Source organism: Urocitellus parryii, chromosome 15, assembly GCF_045843805.1.
Source record: "Urocitellus parryii isolate mUroPar1 chromosome 15, mUroPar1.hap1, whole genome shotgun sequence".
NCBI classification, from domain to species: Eukaryota; Metazoa; Chordata; class Mammalia; order Rodentia; family Sciuridae; genus Urocitellus; species Urocitellus parryii.
The window spans coordinates 33,821,355-33,833,379 of record NC_135545.1 but is presented as its reverse complement, the minus strand read 5'-3'; the positions used below and the strand labels follow the sequence as shown (position 1 = coordinate 33,833,379).

The window sequence follows — 12,025 nt, the reverse complement described above, 5'->3', positions numbered from 1 at the left end:
TGGCTGGCAGAGCCCTGCAGCTGTCTGGTCCTTCGGTCCCCAGCTCTGTCCCTCTGGTCTGCCTCCCCACTGCCCACCCCACTGTCGCTTCCGGTGACGGCCTCTTTCTCACCCTTCCTGCTCAGTGGCGCCATCGCCATCAGTTGTGAAACGTGACTATGGGGAACTAGGCAGTGCTCCCAGTGTCACAGGCCCAGAGACCCCCTGCAGAGGGACCCAGACTGAGCGCCGCCCAGGGGCTGCTCCCACGGCCTGCCAGTGGGGCTAGGGTCGGTGGCAACAGGGGACTCTGTACCAGAGCAGACCCTGGGGACGGTGAGCGCAGGCCCCGGGCCAGGGCTCCACTCAGACACCTCCTCTTGCCAATGGGGACCTCATCTCCGCAAAGCGCTGGTGGCAGCAGGTGGCCTCCCAAGTGGGGTCGGGATTTTCTGAGACAAGCCAGGCACCCGGCCTGGCTCTAGGGATGAGGTCGAGATGCTGGGCTGCCCCCCCCCCCAGCTGCTGGGGGCCTGGGAGGAGAGAGGAGTGGCCCCGAAGAGCTGCTCAGGATAACAGGAAGGACAGGGAGGCAGGGCGGCGTGGGGCAAGAGCACCGGCCCTGGCAGGGTGGTCAGGCCTGGGCTGACGTCTGTCCTCGCCACTTCCTGGCCAGGTGACCCTGCCTGGGCTATCTGCCACTCACAGGGCTTGGGAGGAACTCATGACTGAGGCGATGGGGACTTGCGGGTGGGGGAGGGGCATTATCCTCACTGTCCCTCGATGGTAATCAGTTCTGTGAATTAATCGTCATCCTCCCTAGACTGGTTGCTGCTGGCCCAAGCGGGAAGTGGGGGCAGCAAACACATGGCCACCCCCGGCTCCAACTCTGTGGCCTGGAGGAAGCCACAGGTGAGGCCAGGCCTTTGGTGTGTTCCGACGGCCACTCGGAATTCAAAAGGCAAAGGGCCCCCGTGGGTTGTCACCAGCAACCCCCAGGCCCCTGGGGCGGAGGCTAGCCCCGTGGTACCTTGGGGAGCTACCAGGCCTTCCCTGCCACAGGGTGTCCGAACAGGTCTCTGCTGGGTCCTCTGGGCCTGGGGACCGGTGGGGACAGAATTCAGGGTCACTCATGGGCTGTGGGAAGCAGGTGGGAATCCAGGGCAGAGCAGCAGCTCAGAACCCAGAGTTCCTGGGCCCCAGAACTTCCTCAGCAGGGAAGCTGGGACCCGCGGGACCTACCGGCCTCCACCCGCCACACAGGCAGGGGCCAGGGGAGGCCTCCGTGCTGATGTGCTGGACCCTCTGCGGAGCCCCACCCTGAGCCCAGGCCCTCAGGGGACCAACAAGGGCCAGCTTGTGAAGGGCCCAGAGATCTGCAGCCGGGGACACAGGGCAGCCAGCCCCGTGGGAGAGGGACCAGGGGTGCTGGGAAGGTGGTAGGAGGTCAGGCAGGACCAGAGGAGGGCACCAGGTCTACAGCTCTTCTGGGAAAGACCCTGTGGGGGGCCAGGGGACCACTGGAACCACTCACAGAGCCCTGGGTCCCCCAAATCTCAGGGCCAACACAACTGTGGCCACTTCTTCCACTACCTCCTGTCCCCAGCTTGTCCCAAAGGCTCTAGGAGGGCAGGGCCTCAAGCCCTCTGGTCAGACCTGGCCAGTGTCCACCCCTAGGCCACCCCATCCAGTTCCCGTGCCACAGGGACACCCACCTGGTCATGTCCTGGGGGAGGGTGATCCCCTGGTGGTCCCCTTCCACCGCCCAGGAAGAATCCTCAGGGCCCCAGGAGCATCATGGAGCCTGTCAGAAGATGGGACCGGACCCAAGACCCCCCCTCTCCTGAGCCAGCTGCAGAACTATGTTCAAGAAAGAGGAGGGTCCGAGGGGAGCCGTGCTCTGCCTGGGGGTGGGGTGAGGAGGAGGTGCCTCGCCCACCCCACCCCCCAGCCTAGACCAGTGATGAGGCTCAGAGACCCTCTGGCCCTGGCAGAGCGGCCTGCAGGACAGGAGCTGGCCCTGCTCCACCGGGCTGCCAGGCAGGCCGCCGGGTGGGGTGAGGGTGTCCTTGGGAGGGGTCGAAGGTGGGGGCAGAGGCCACCGGAAGGAGTGGAGCTGGGAAGTACAAGGGCTCCTACATACAAGGTCCTCACAGGTCCCCAAAGATCACATATCCGTGCCCTGCCTATCTACCACAGCCACCACGGTGGCCTGGTGCCATCCTGCCCCACCGCAGAGCCCCGTGCCTCTCTCTCCTGCCAAGCTCCCTCTTGCGTTGGCCACAAGAGGAGGGAGAAGGCTGGGTTGGGGACCAGGGGTGGGGCTCTGACCCCCACCACAGTGGGACTGCATACCTGAGCACAAATCGTGGTGACCAAGGTGACCTGAAGGGGGACAGGAGCCTATGAGACCTCCTAACCGGGGTCACGGGATGGGAGGGGAGACCTGGCAGAACCCAGTTTAAAGGCAGAGTGGGGTTCGTGATCCACCCACCCCATTCCCGCAGCCCACTGCTTCAGACTGGCCTCTGACACTGGCCACCTCCTGACCTGCGAAGTCAGCTCTCACGTGTCACCTCTCTGGCAGAGAATTTTTGGATTTACCAAAATTTAAAAATCAACAGATTGAACAACACAATCTAGATTTCTCTTCAAAGGCAGTGATCTGGTACTGACCAGCTGGGGTCAGTCACTCACAGCCCCTCAGCTCCTCCAGTTCCCCACGGACCCCCTAACCCCCACCTCGACCTGCCATTTGTCCTCCCGCCCTCCCTGGCCAGTGCTACCACGGGCTGGTGTTGCCAGCGGCTGACTTTCCCCCCACACACACTCCTCTCTCCCTTTCCTGTTCCCTGATTGGCCCCGTGGTGTCTCTATCAGTGACATTTTTAATAGAAGCACAAGAAAAAGCTGCAAAGGAAATACTCCAAGACCCCACACTGGTTTGTTAGACAATACGAACAGCGGATTTTTATTCTCTTCTTGACAATCTTTTGCAGTTTCTAAATTGTCTACGACAGACACATACTTCTTTTAATATCAAAAGACACAAATTGCTACTTACAAAGAACATCCTCGAAAAGAACACCAAAGAACAACCCCCTCCCCCATCCTTAAGAGCGAGATGTAGAAGGGACGCTGCCTCCTGCAGGGAGTCCTCCTGGATTCTCAGCTGCAGCTCTGGCCCCTGATCTGCACCTGGGCTCCAGCGGCTCCTCAGCTATCAGTGTAGGCTTCACCTACCAGGGCAAGACTGTGCAGAGGACGTGGCCAGATCCAGTCATCTGTGTCCCTACTATCCAGCCCAGGCTGGCAATGGACCAGCCTGTGTTTATTGGACAGAATTCACCATGACGGTGTGTCCCGGCCATTTGCAGGGATTTAAGGTGACTCCTTAGGAGGCATCAGGCTCAGGCCAGTGTCCCCAGAGTAGGACAGCCCAGAATGCCAGGATGGAAATTAGACGAGGCTCCTGTGTTCCATAGTTCTTGCCATAGGAGGGCAGGGCCGGCCCCTCTGGAATGTGAGCAAGGGTGGAGGCAGCTGGATGGCCGGGCCAGGCGGTGGGTGGAGAGTTATAAACATGTTGGCAGATGGGCAGAGCGACTGGGGGGCTGGTGCTGAGGCAGGACTGGGCTCAGGTGGGTGCCCTGCAGCTCATTCTGGAGAGGAGACCTCTCCTCCAGGGCTCCGGCTCAACACTCTGCCTAAACTCACTGGCCACCCTCAGGTTAAAAGGACAGGAGCTTCAGGGTGCCGCCATGGTGATCACCAGGGACCGAGTTGCTATTGCCATGTTTTTGTCCTGGGCAGGGGCACAGGCTTAGGATGCCTGTGGCCTCCATGACCCAAGGCCTGAGCCTGGGGCCTGCAGGTCCCACCCAACAATGAAGGCCGTGCCCTGGGGTGGGCAGGAAAGACAAGGCTTCAGCCCCAGTTTGGACAGCTGTGGGGACAGCCCCACAGCCTCCGTGGCAGTATGGTGAGCCCTTTGGAAGCTGGACTTGGGAGCTGAGTAGTCCCCAAGGCCAGATGGATGTCTGGTTGCCGTGGTGACAGTCCATCCTCCAGGGTCCTCGGCCTTCTCTGGCCGGCCACTGGCTGTCAGAGGTGGTGCTCAGCCTGGGGGCCGTGGGCAGCGCGAGCAGAGGCCTCATCTCTGCGTCCTCATGCGGGGCAGCAGGGCTGGAGGCCTAGATGCGGCTGGACGAGGTGCTGCCCGAGCTGATGGGCAGCCGGGCGCTGTCCGAGCTGCTCTTCAGAGGGGAGGGGCCGCCACGAGCCTGCAGCCGCATGGACCAGTACCAGAGGAAGATGAGGAAGCCTGCGGGAAGGGAAGCAGGGCACGGCTCGAAGACAGGGCTCGGCTAGAGGACAGGGCTCGGCTGCTGGGGCAGCCCCACCGGCCCCTTGAGCCCCTCCCAGGGTCACCTCGACTCAGATCTGCCCTTCGACTCAGAATTCTCTGGAGTCCCCTTCAATTTCACAGGCCAGAAAATGAAGACTCAAAACTTAGGAGTCTAGATGGTGTCGGGAGGGGAGAAGGAGGGTGCAGGAGGCGCCACGCCCCCACCACGCCCCACCAGCCACGCCCACCAGCCACTCCCACTGGTCACGCCCTCACCAGCCACGCCCTCACCAGCCACCTTCAGCCACACCCTCACTAGCCACACCCTCACCAGCCACCTTCAGCCACACCCTCACTAGCCACACCCTCACCAGCCACCTTCAGCCACACCCTCACTAGCCACACCCTCACCAGCCACCTTCAGCCACACCCTCACTAGCCACACCCTCACCAGCCACCTTCAGCCACACCCTCACTAGCCACACCCTCACTAGCCACGCCCTCACTAGCCACGCCCTAACTAGCCACCTTCAGCCACGCCCCCTCACTGTTCCAAATGCAGAGCCTCCTTCCAACCTCAGAACCTTTGTTCCTGCCTCTCCCTCGGCCCAGAGCTCTCCTTCCCAGGCCAGGGCTCCTCAACCTCTATGTACACGCGAATCCCCTGAGCATCTTGTTAAATGCAGATGTGACCACCAGCGCTGGGTGGGCCGCATTCTGCACACACACACACACACACACACACACACACACTCTGAGACCCCTGAGACGTGCTGTTGCTTGTCTGTGCTGCACACTCTAGATCTCTCCATGGCTGGACCTCTATTGTCCTCAAATGTCCTCCCAGGCCACCCTTCCTAAAGCATCCCCACCCCAGCCTGGCCGCTGTCCATGACATTGCCTGACTCTCTACTCTCAGGGGTGGTGGGGGGCTGCCTGTTCTCTGGCTCATGCTCAGCCTCCCCACCAGCAGGAAGCCCCGTGTAAGCAAGGCCCTCCTCCAGCCGGCTCACCACAGTGGCCGGGTCTCAGCACAGGGCCTACGCATGAGAGGTGCCCAATACAGCCTGGTCCACTGTGGCCCGGATGGGAGACTGAGGCCCAGAGAAGGAGAGCCTTTAGCTTGCCCTGGGGCCTCCCTTCCCTCACCTACACTCCCGGTGTGGACAAGCCGCCTTGGGGGGGACCAGATCCTCCCCAGACCTACCTTGGAAGGAGGTGACGATGCTGAAGAGGTAGAGGATGACGAGCTGGAAGGTGCCAGAGGCAAAGGAGAAGAAGACCAAGGCCCAGGGCAGGCCGAGGACCAGGCTGAGGCCCAGCAGCGTCAGCACGTGGGGCCACTTTTGATTGTGTGGGCGCAGCCGCAGGATCTGCACCACCATGGTGCCCAGCATGGCCATGTTGAACAGAAACACCAGGCTGAAGAGGCCGAGGTTGGTGACGTAGCTGACCAGGGAGTCCCGGATCCAGCACCTGTGGCAAGGGCACGGGGCTCAGTGCCCAGCTGGCTGGATCAGCCACCACGCTCGTTACCAGATTTGTTTCCACGTTTACTCACTGTTAGGGCACGTGCTGCTTATTTTCTATTTACAGCGTTGGTGTGATTTTTTAAACACACTGAAGTTGCCAAGTTAGACGATTTAAAGAAAAATATTAAGCCAGTCCTGATACGGATGGTAAAAGGGGGAGGCAGGAGCCACAGGCCATGGTGTAAAGGGCTGATCATGTCAAAAACACGGAGCCAGGGGATACTTCCTTCCCGGCCTGGAGCTCAGGAGCTCTCACTTCCAACCTAGGGTCAGGCTGTCCTCGGGCAAGGCCACCAGGTGAGTGGAGGGGGACGAGATCAGCCCCGCTCATCTCCAGCTGGGAGCCTTTGAGCAGGGCACTGGCTCCGTGTGGGGCGTACCTCTCTGGACCTCTGTCTGTGTGGGAAGGCACAGCAGCCCTGCCCAGCAGCCAGTGGGGGCCCCTCTGCCCAGCCCCATCCCCTCCACGGATGAGGCGGCTGAGGCTCACAGAAGGGCAGGGACCGTCGAATGGTCACCTGGTAAATTAGTAGCAGATCTAGACCTTTTATCTCCCTCCATGATCCTTAGCCCAGTGCTCCGGCCACCACTCAGCCAATCCCTCCAGTCACGGGAACCCAGGGTCTCCTGCTCTCTGTCCCTGCAGCCAGGGTCCACCTTCCTGCCCCACCAGCAGGCCACTCACATGGAAGGGTAGATGACGCTCACTGGGGTCCTGTGCACAGCCAGGATGATAGGGCCGTAGTTGTTCACGTCCACCAGTGCCACCAACGTCACCAGGAAGATGGGGAAGCCTGAGGGTGGCAAGGCCTGGGGCTGCATCTCCACCTGCTGAGGCCACCTCCCCTGCCCTCCAGAGGGTCTGGGAGTGAGACCCCTCCTCGGCCTTTGCTCCCAGAGCCTGCCCAGCCCCATCTGAGGTCCCTGGGAGGAGGGACACAGCTGTGTGCCAAGGTCTAATGGTGCAGGGGAGGGGGAGAATGACAGGACAGTAGGGGGTGGAGGCCGGTGGTTCCGAGGGGCAGCAAGAACTCGGGCCCAGCAATATCTGCACTGGCCTTGACCTTGTCCACTCCCCGACCTCTGCACACCTGGGTCTTAACACAGAACCACCTCAAGGACTTCATGTTACTGGAGACAGTGAATGAAGAGGTGGTCCATAAGGACCAGGAGGAGCAGCAAGGTGGGGTTAGGGACCATGCAATGGCATAAGTCCCTGGGCTCTGAATCTGACATGACTGGTCTGAGCCATGGGTGAAATGAGCTCTGGTCAAGAACAAAATTCCAAAGCCACAGAGGATCTGTTACCTGAGGTTCAGGGGGACCCATAGGCAAGGCCACTGTGGCCTGAATGGATTAGGTGAGTGGCACAGGACCTGGCTTCAGTCCACTCATCTCCTGGCTGGCTGCCCTTGAGCAGTGTGCAACCTGTCCATCCATACTGGTGGCCCTGGCTGCAAATTCCCTTTTGATTGGAGTGAGTGGTGTGGAGAATTGGGAAGTGTTTCTTGGGGACAGGACTCACCACTTTATCTTCCTAAAGGGGACCTTGTTCTAGACCAGGTGAAGGACCCCTGCGGAGGGGCAGGGGAATGAAGCAGTAAGGAAAGTCAGGGAGAAAGGTGGAGAAGCTGAATCAGCTACCTGTGTTCTGCCCAAAGACAGTGGGAGCAAGGGTTCTGGGGCCAATGCCCCCCACTTACCCCAGCCCACGACACTCATCTTGAGCATGTAGCCAGGGACGTAGGTGCCGAAGACCTCGACCACCAGGCGGTACAGGTTGTAGCCCTCGAGGCCCATCCAGGAGAGGCAGGCGAGGAGGGAGAAGTGCAGGAAGATGGCGCTGGCCCGGCAGCCGGCCTCCGAGCCCGTCAGCGCCACGGGCTCGCTGAGCAGGAAGCTCACGTCCAGCAGGAAGACGGCCAGCAGCAAGTTCATGTGCACCTTGACCGTGTAGTCCCGGGGCTTCTTCCTGCGGGGGCGGGGCCACCACAGTGAGCGCCTCCGCTCACGCATGCGTTCCAGGCCATTCCCTGTCCCTGTGCACCTACTGTGTGCCTGGCGCGCACCTACTGTGTGCCAGACACCGTGTGCGTGTTCAGCAGCAGTCTTGGCAGGCAGTGAGGAAAACAGAGCGGCTGTGACAATGAGCCAGTCACTCCCCAATGGAAGAGGACACTGGGGAATCCAGGCCACTGTGCTCCGCGTCTGCCCTCTGTCCCCGCCTGTGCCTCTGAGTGCCAGGGTGCGTCTGTCTGTCTGCAGATCAGTGTGCACCTACCCTGCTCCAGGGTCCCAAGTGGCCCCAGAAGTGCAGCACGCGAGCCCCAGCGTCCCCAGCCTGGGTGTGTGGCCCTGCACTGCCCCCAACTCAGGGCCCACCCTGGACCCATCCCTTCCACCTGGGACTCCCAGTTGTACATCTGTGAAGCAGGAGGTGGGTCTCGCAGGTCGGGGTCAGGGTCACGCTGGTGCAAAGCCTGGCACTAGTGAAACTGTCACCTCCTAACAGCCCTGTCCCTGAGCTGTTGGGCGCATTGGTGCTCAGCCAGGTGCTCTGCCCCCCGGCCCACCCGGCCTTCTCCAGGCCCATCAGCTGTCCCTCCTCGTCACCATCACCTGCTTGGCCCCCCAGGTGCACATCGTGGTCACAGATGTGCTGTGGACTGTGCGACACGGCCATCGTGCACACCTGTGCTCCCTGCACACACCTGTACAGACTCTCCCATTTTTAAATGGTGGCAATGAACTACACTGTGTAACGCTGTTATCCAAACACCCGGGGTGGGGATGAAATGTGGCCCCGGGGGTCAGCCCCCCTCCCCCAGCCACACACACGTGGGGACCCGATGGGTGGGCCAGTCTCCCCGGCTGGGGGGCCCTCACCTGGAGCAGAGGTAGGCGGCGATGGTGAAGAGGCAGGCCAGGGCGGAGACCACGCAGCCCACGTAGGACAGGAGCGTCAGGTAGTTCCGGTGCTCAGCGCCCACCTCCGCGGAGACCTGGTCAGGGGACGGGGTGGGGCTCAGCGCCCGGCTGCGCACCGAGGGAACCCGGTGCTGGCCCCGCGTGAACTACAGGTGGGTCCCGACTCACAGGGCTCAACCTGGGATGGTCCCACTTTATCATGGTGTGAAAATGACCTGCACCAGCAGGGGACAAGCTAGGGACCCTTCCGGGGATGCTGGGCACAGCCTCACCACGAGCCCTGCCAGCCTCAGCCTCGCTGTGCCTAAGCTGGAATGCTCTGCCGGCCGGCAGACTCAGTGCGTTTGTTCTTTTATTTTCTTTTTTGGTACCGTGGATTGAACTCAGGGACACTCAACCCCTGAGCCACATCCCCAGACTTTTTTATATTTTATTTAGAGAAAGGGTCCCCCTGAGTTGCTTAGGGCCTCACTAAATTGCTGAAGCTCGCCTTGACCTTACAATCCTCCTGCCTCAGCCTCCGGAGTTGCTGGAATTACAGGCGTGAGCCACTGCACCCAGCTCGGGACATTTCCAGCTCAGGACATTTTCAACTACCAATTGGTTTATGGAGACATGTCTGCATCCTAAGTCAAGGGATGTATACGCTGTAATTTTTCCATAATGTTTCTATAACGTTCCATGTGAGGACTGGTTTGCTGCAAGGGAGTGAGCTTCCCACACCCAGAGGATTCCAGGAGCAAGAACTTGGGACACAAATTCTCTTGAGATCCTGGAAGTACTGAAGCTGGCCTCAGGGGCCTCCATGCTGGACCTCAGCCTCCACACAGGGACTCAGAAACACACTCCTGGCCCCAGCCCTGTAGTTTAGCAGTGAGAATCTACACTTTCATTGAGTACCAAAATTTAGGACTAAAGAGCGCGGGCTTTACAGACACCAGCTCTTTTTAAAGACAGAATCAGCTTTGTGATCTTGGATAAGTTGCTTAGCCTCTCTGAATCTCAGTTTCCTTATCTATAAAATGGGATGATGACAAGAACTACTCTGGAGTGTAGTAATGAGGACTAAACAGATTAATAAGCGACAAGTGCCGGGCAGGGGACAAGAACTCAGCCCGTGTTGTGGCTCGCGGTCGGGGAGAGGCGCCCACCATCAGCACTGCGAAATAGGTGAGGTGGTTGCAGAGGCAGGACGTGTGCGTTTCCCTGCTGATGGTCTCGCACCCCGCGTTGCTCCAGCTCCCGGGGCTGCTCACTGAGGAGGGGACAGCATGAGGCTCCATCAGTGCCAGTCCCCCAGGACCCCACTGTCCCCACCCCCTCGCCCAGAGGCTGACTGCACCCTGATTCCAGGACTTTGCTCCATTCCGCGGACCAGCCCCTACCTCTGGGGAGCAGAACCTCCAGGAGGCGCCCTGGCCCCGCCCTAGCCCCGCCCCGGTCCCGCCCCGGTCCCGCCCCCGGACACCCCTCCACACTCACTCGTGGGGTCTTCCACCCAGAATACACACTGTAGGGTCACGTTCTTCTGTGGGGACAAGAAAGGAGGAGAGCGGGTCCCATTGCAGCCGGCAGAGGGGGTCAGGCCGCGCCCACCCCAGCGGGAAGGCGAGGGGGTCGCGCCACAGGGACCCTCGTTGCCGTGGGATCGCGCACGCTCACCGGCTGCGGCAGGTGCTGGAAGGTGAGCACCACGGGCTCCGGGAGGTTGGCGACTTTGGTGTCCTGCACCACGATGCCCAGGACCTTCTCACCCAGAACCTGGCTGGCATTTTTATCCTGAGAGACGGGGTGGAGAAGAGATCAGGGCTGAGAAGAGAGGCTGGACGTCCCCCGCCTCTGGAGACTGGCATTTGTCCCAGCCCTGAGCGCCTCGCGGGTAGTCATTCACACCGTAGTGAGAACGACCGCACTGGAGCCTCTCGACGTCTAATTTTGGACTTGACAGGGAGAAGCTCTGGCTCCTGGAGGTGGGGCCGGTAGCGTGCTCTTCCCAGCACTCGGTCAGACAGAAGCCCATCCTGGGGGGGGACGACGCGGGGTACCTGGAACAGGGCCTGGCTGCTGAAGTCCACCAGCAAGAGTCTCTTCTCGGCCTCCCCTCTCCGGCCTTTGCCCTGCTGGAGGAGTGTGCGCGGCAGCAGCACCGAGTACTCCCGGACCTGGCTCTGCTCCTCCTGCCGACACAGTCCCCAGGGCTCAGCCCACCGTGGACCCCACCTGCCTGCTGCCCACCCAAGCCCCTCCCCCACACTGTGCTCTGAGCTGCCTCCTCCGGAGGGTCAGGCTGGACCCACCACAGTCCTTCCAGCGGGCTATGGCTGGGGAGCCCGTGGTCAGACCCAGGGGCGCAGGGCCTGGGAGGTCCGCAGGGGTTTGTTGTCTGGGCCCTCAGACACCAGCCCAGCCTGTGGCATCCTGGAGTGGTGGCCGCGAGGGAGGGGGTGACCCACTAACAGACACCCTCACAGGGTGGAGAGCAGACCCTCGGGGCAGACCCTGCCCTTGCCACTGTGACTCAGCACTGTGACAGCCACTGACCCCAGGGCCGCCCTGGGCCTGGAACCTGCTGGAGAGGCCTCAGGGAGCGGCGGGGGTCCTGCCGTGCAGGGACAGGTCCTGGCCTGCACCTCCACTGCCCGCCCAGCTCAGCACGCACCTGCCTCCTGCCCGCCCCGCCGCTGACCCTGGCCTCACCTCCTGCCGGGAGTGGATGTGCAGGTCCTGGAGGCTGGCGCTGGGCTGCAGCTTCCACACGGTGGCGTTGACCAGGTCCTCCTCGAAGGACACGGAGTCCCCGGGGAAGCTCACGGAGGCCAGCTTGGACTCCAGGCTCTGCAGCTGCCTGGCCAGGAGGAGGGGTGTGACCCGGCGGCAGGGAGACGCAGGCACAAAGTGGGGACTGGGCAGGGGCAGGGACGAGGAGGGAGGGGACAGGAGGACAGGCAGACCGCAGGTGTGGGGGGGACCGGCCTGGAGGGCAGGGGACAGTCTCGGAGCCTCTGCCTGTGGCTCCACCCTGGGCCTAGGCTGTGCCTTCCTGGTGGGGGTGGCCTGGGTCCCTGCCCTGGGCTGGCTGTGACATTTGTCTTCACTGGCCTTGGGGCTTGGCCTGGGGCCACACATCAGCTCCAGAGAAGAGTCCAGCCCAGGAGCCTCCCGGCCTCCCCAGTGGGTCCCCCTGCCAGCTCCGGTCTGCCCGCCTCTGCCCGCCTCTGCCCGCCTCTGCCCGCCTCTG

At 61.6% G+C, this 12,025-nt stretch overlaps 1 protein-coding gene across 4 annotated transcripts in view; it reads right to left on the bottom strand.

The window, feature by feature from the left end:
* Positions 1–3,793: 3,793 nt before the first annotated feature.
* The window catches only part of Adgrg1 (adhesion G protein-coupled receptor G1), a 29,419-nt gene continuing 21,187 nt past the window's right edge, over positions 3,794–12,025 (bottom strand). For 3 of the 4 annotated variants that reach the window (XM_077792753.1, XM_077792754.1, XM_077792755.1), the window contains exons 5-14: positions 11,485–11,632; positions 10,833–10,964; positions 10,450–10,566; positions 10,270–10,315; positions 9,939–10,042; positions 8,746–8,861; positions 7,563–7,831; positions 6,545–6,653; positions 5,535–5,803; positions 3,794–4,303 (exon numbers count right to left, since the gene is read on the bottom strand). In XM_077792753.1, coding sequence (XP_077648879.1) covers positions 4,173–4,303; positions 5,535–5,803; positions 6,545–6,653; positions 7,563–7,831; positions 8,746–8,861; positions 9,939–10,042; positions 10,270–10,315; positions 10,450–10,566; positions 10,833–10,964; positions 11,485–11,632 — 1,441 coding nt within the window. In that variant the 3' untranslated portion in view covers positions 3,794–4,172. The remainder of the gene's footprint in view (positions 4,304–5,534; positions 5,804–6,544; positions 6,654–7,562; positions 7,832–8,745; positions 8,862–9,938; positions 10,043–10,269; positions 10,316–10,449; positions 10,567–10,832; positions 10,965–11,484; positions 11,633–12,025) is intronic. The other variant, XM_077792756.1, reaches the window with a different exon arrangement.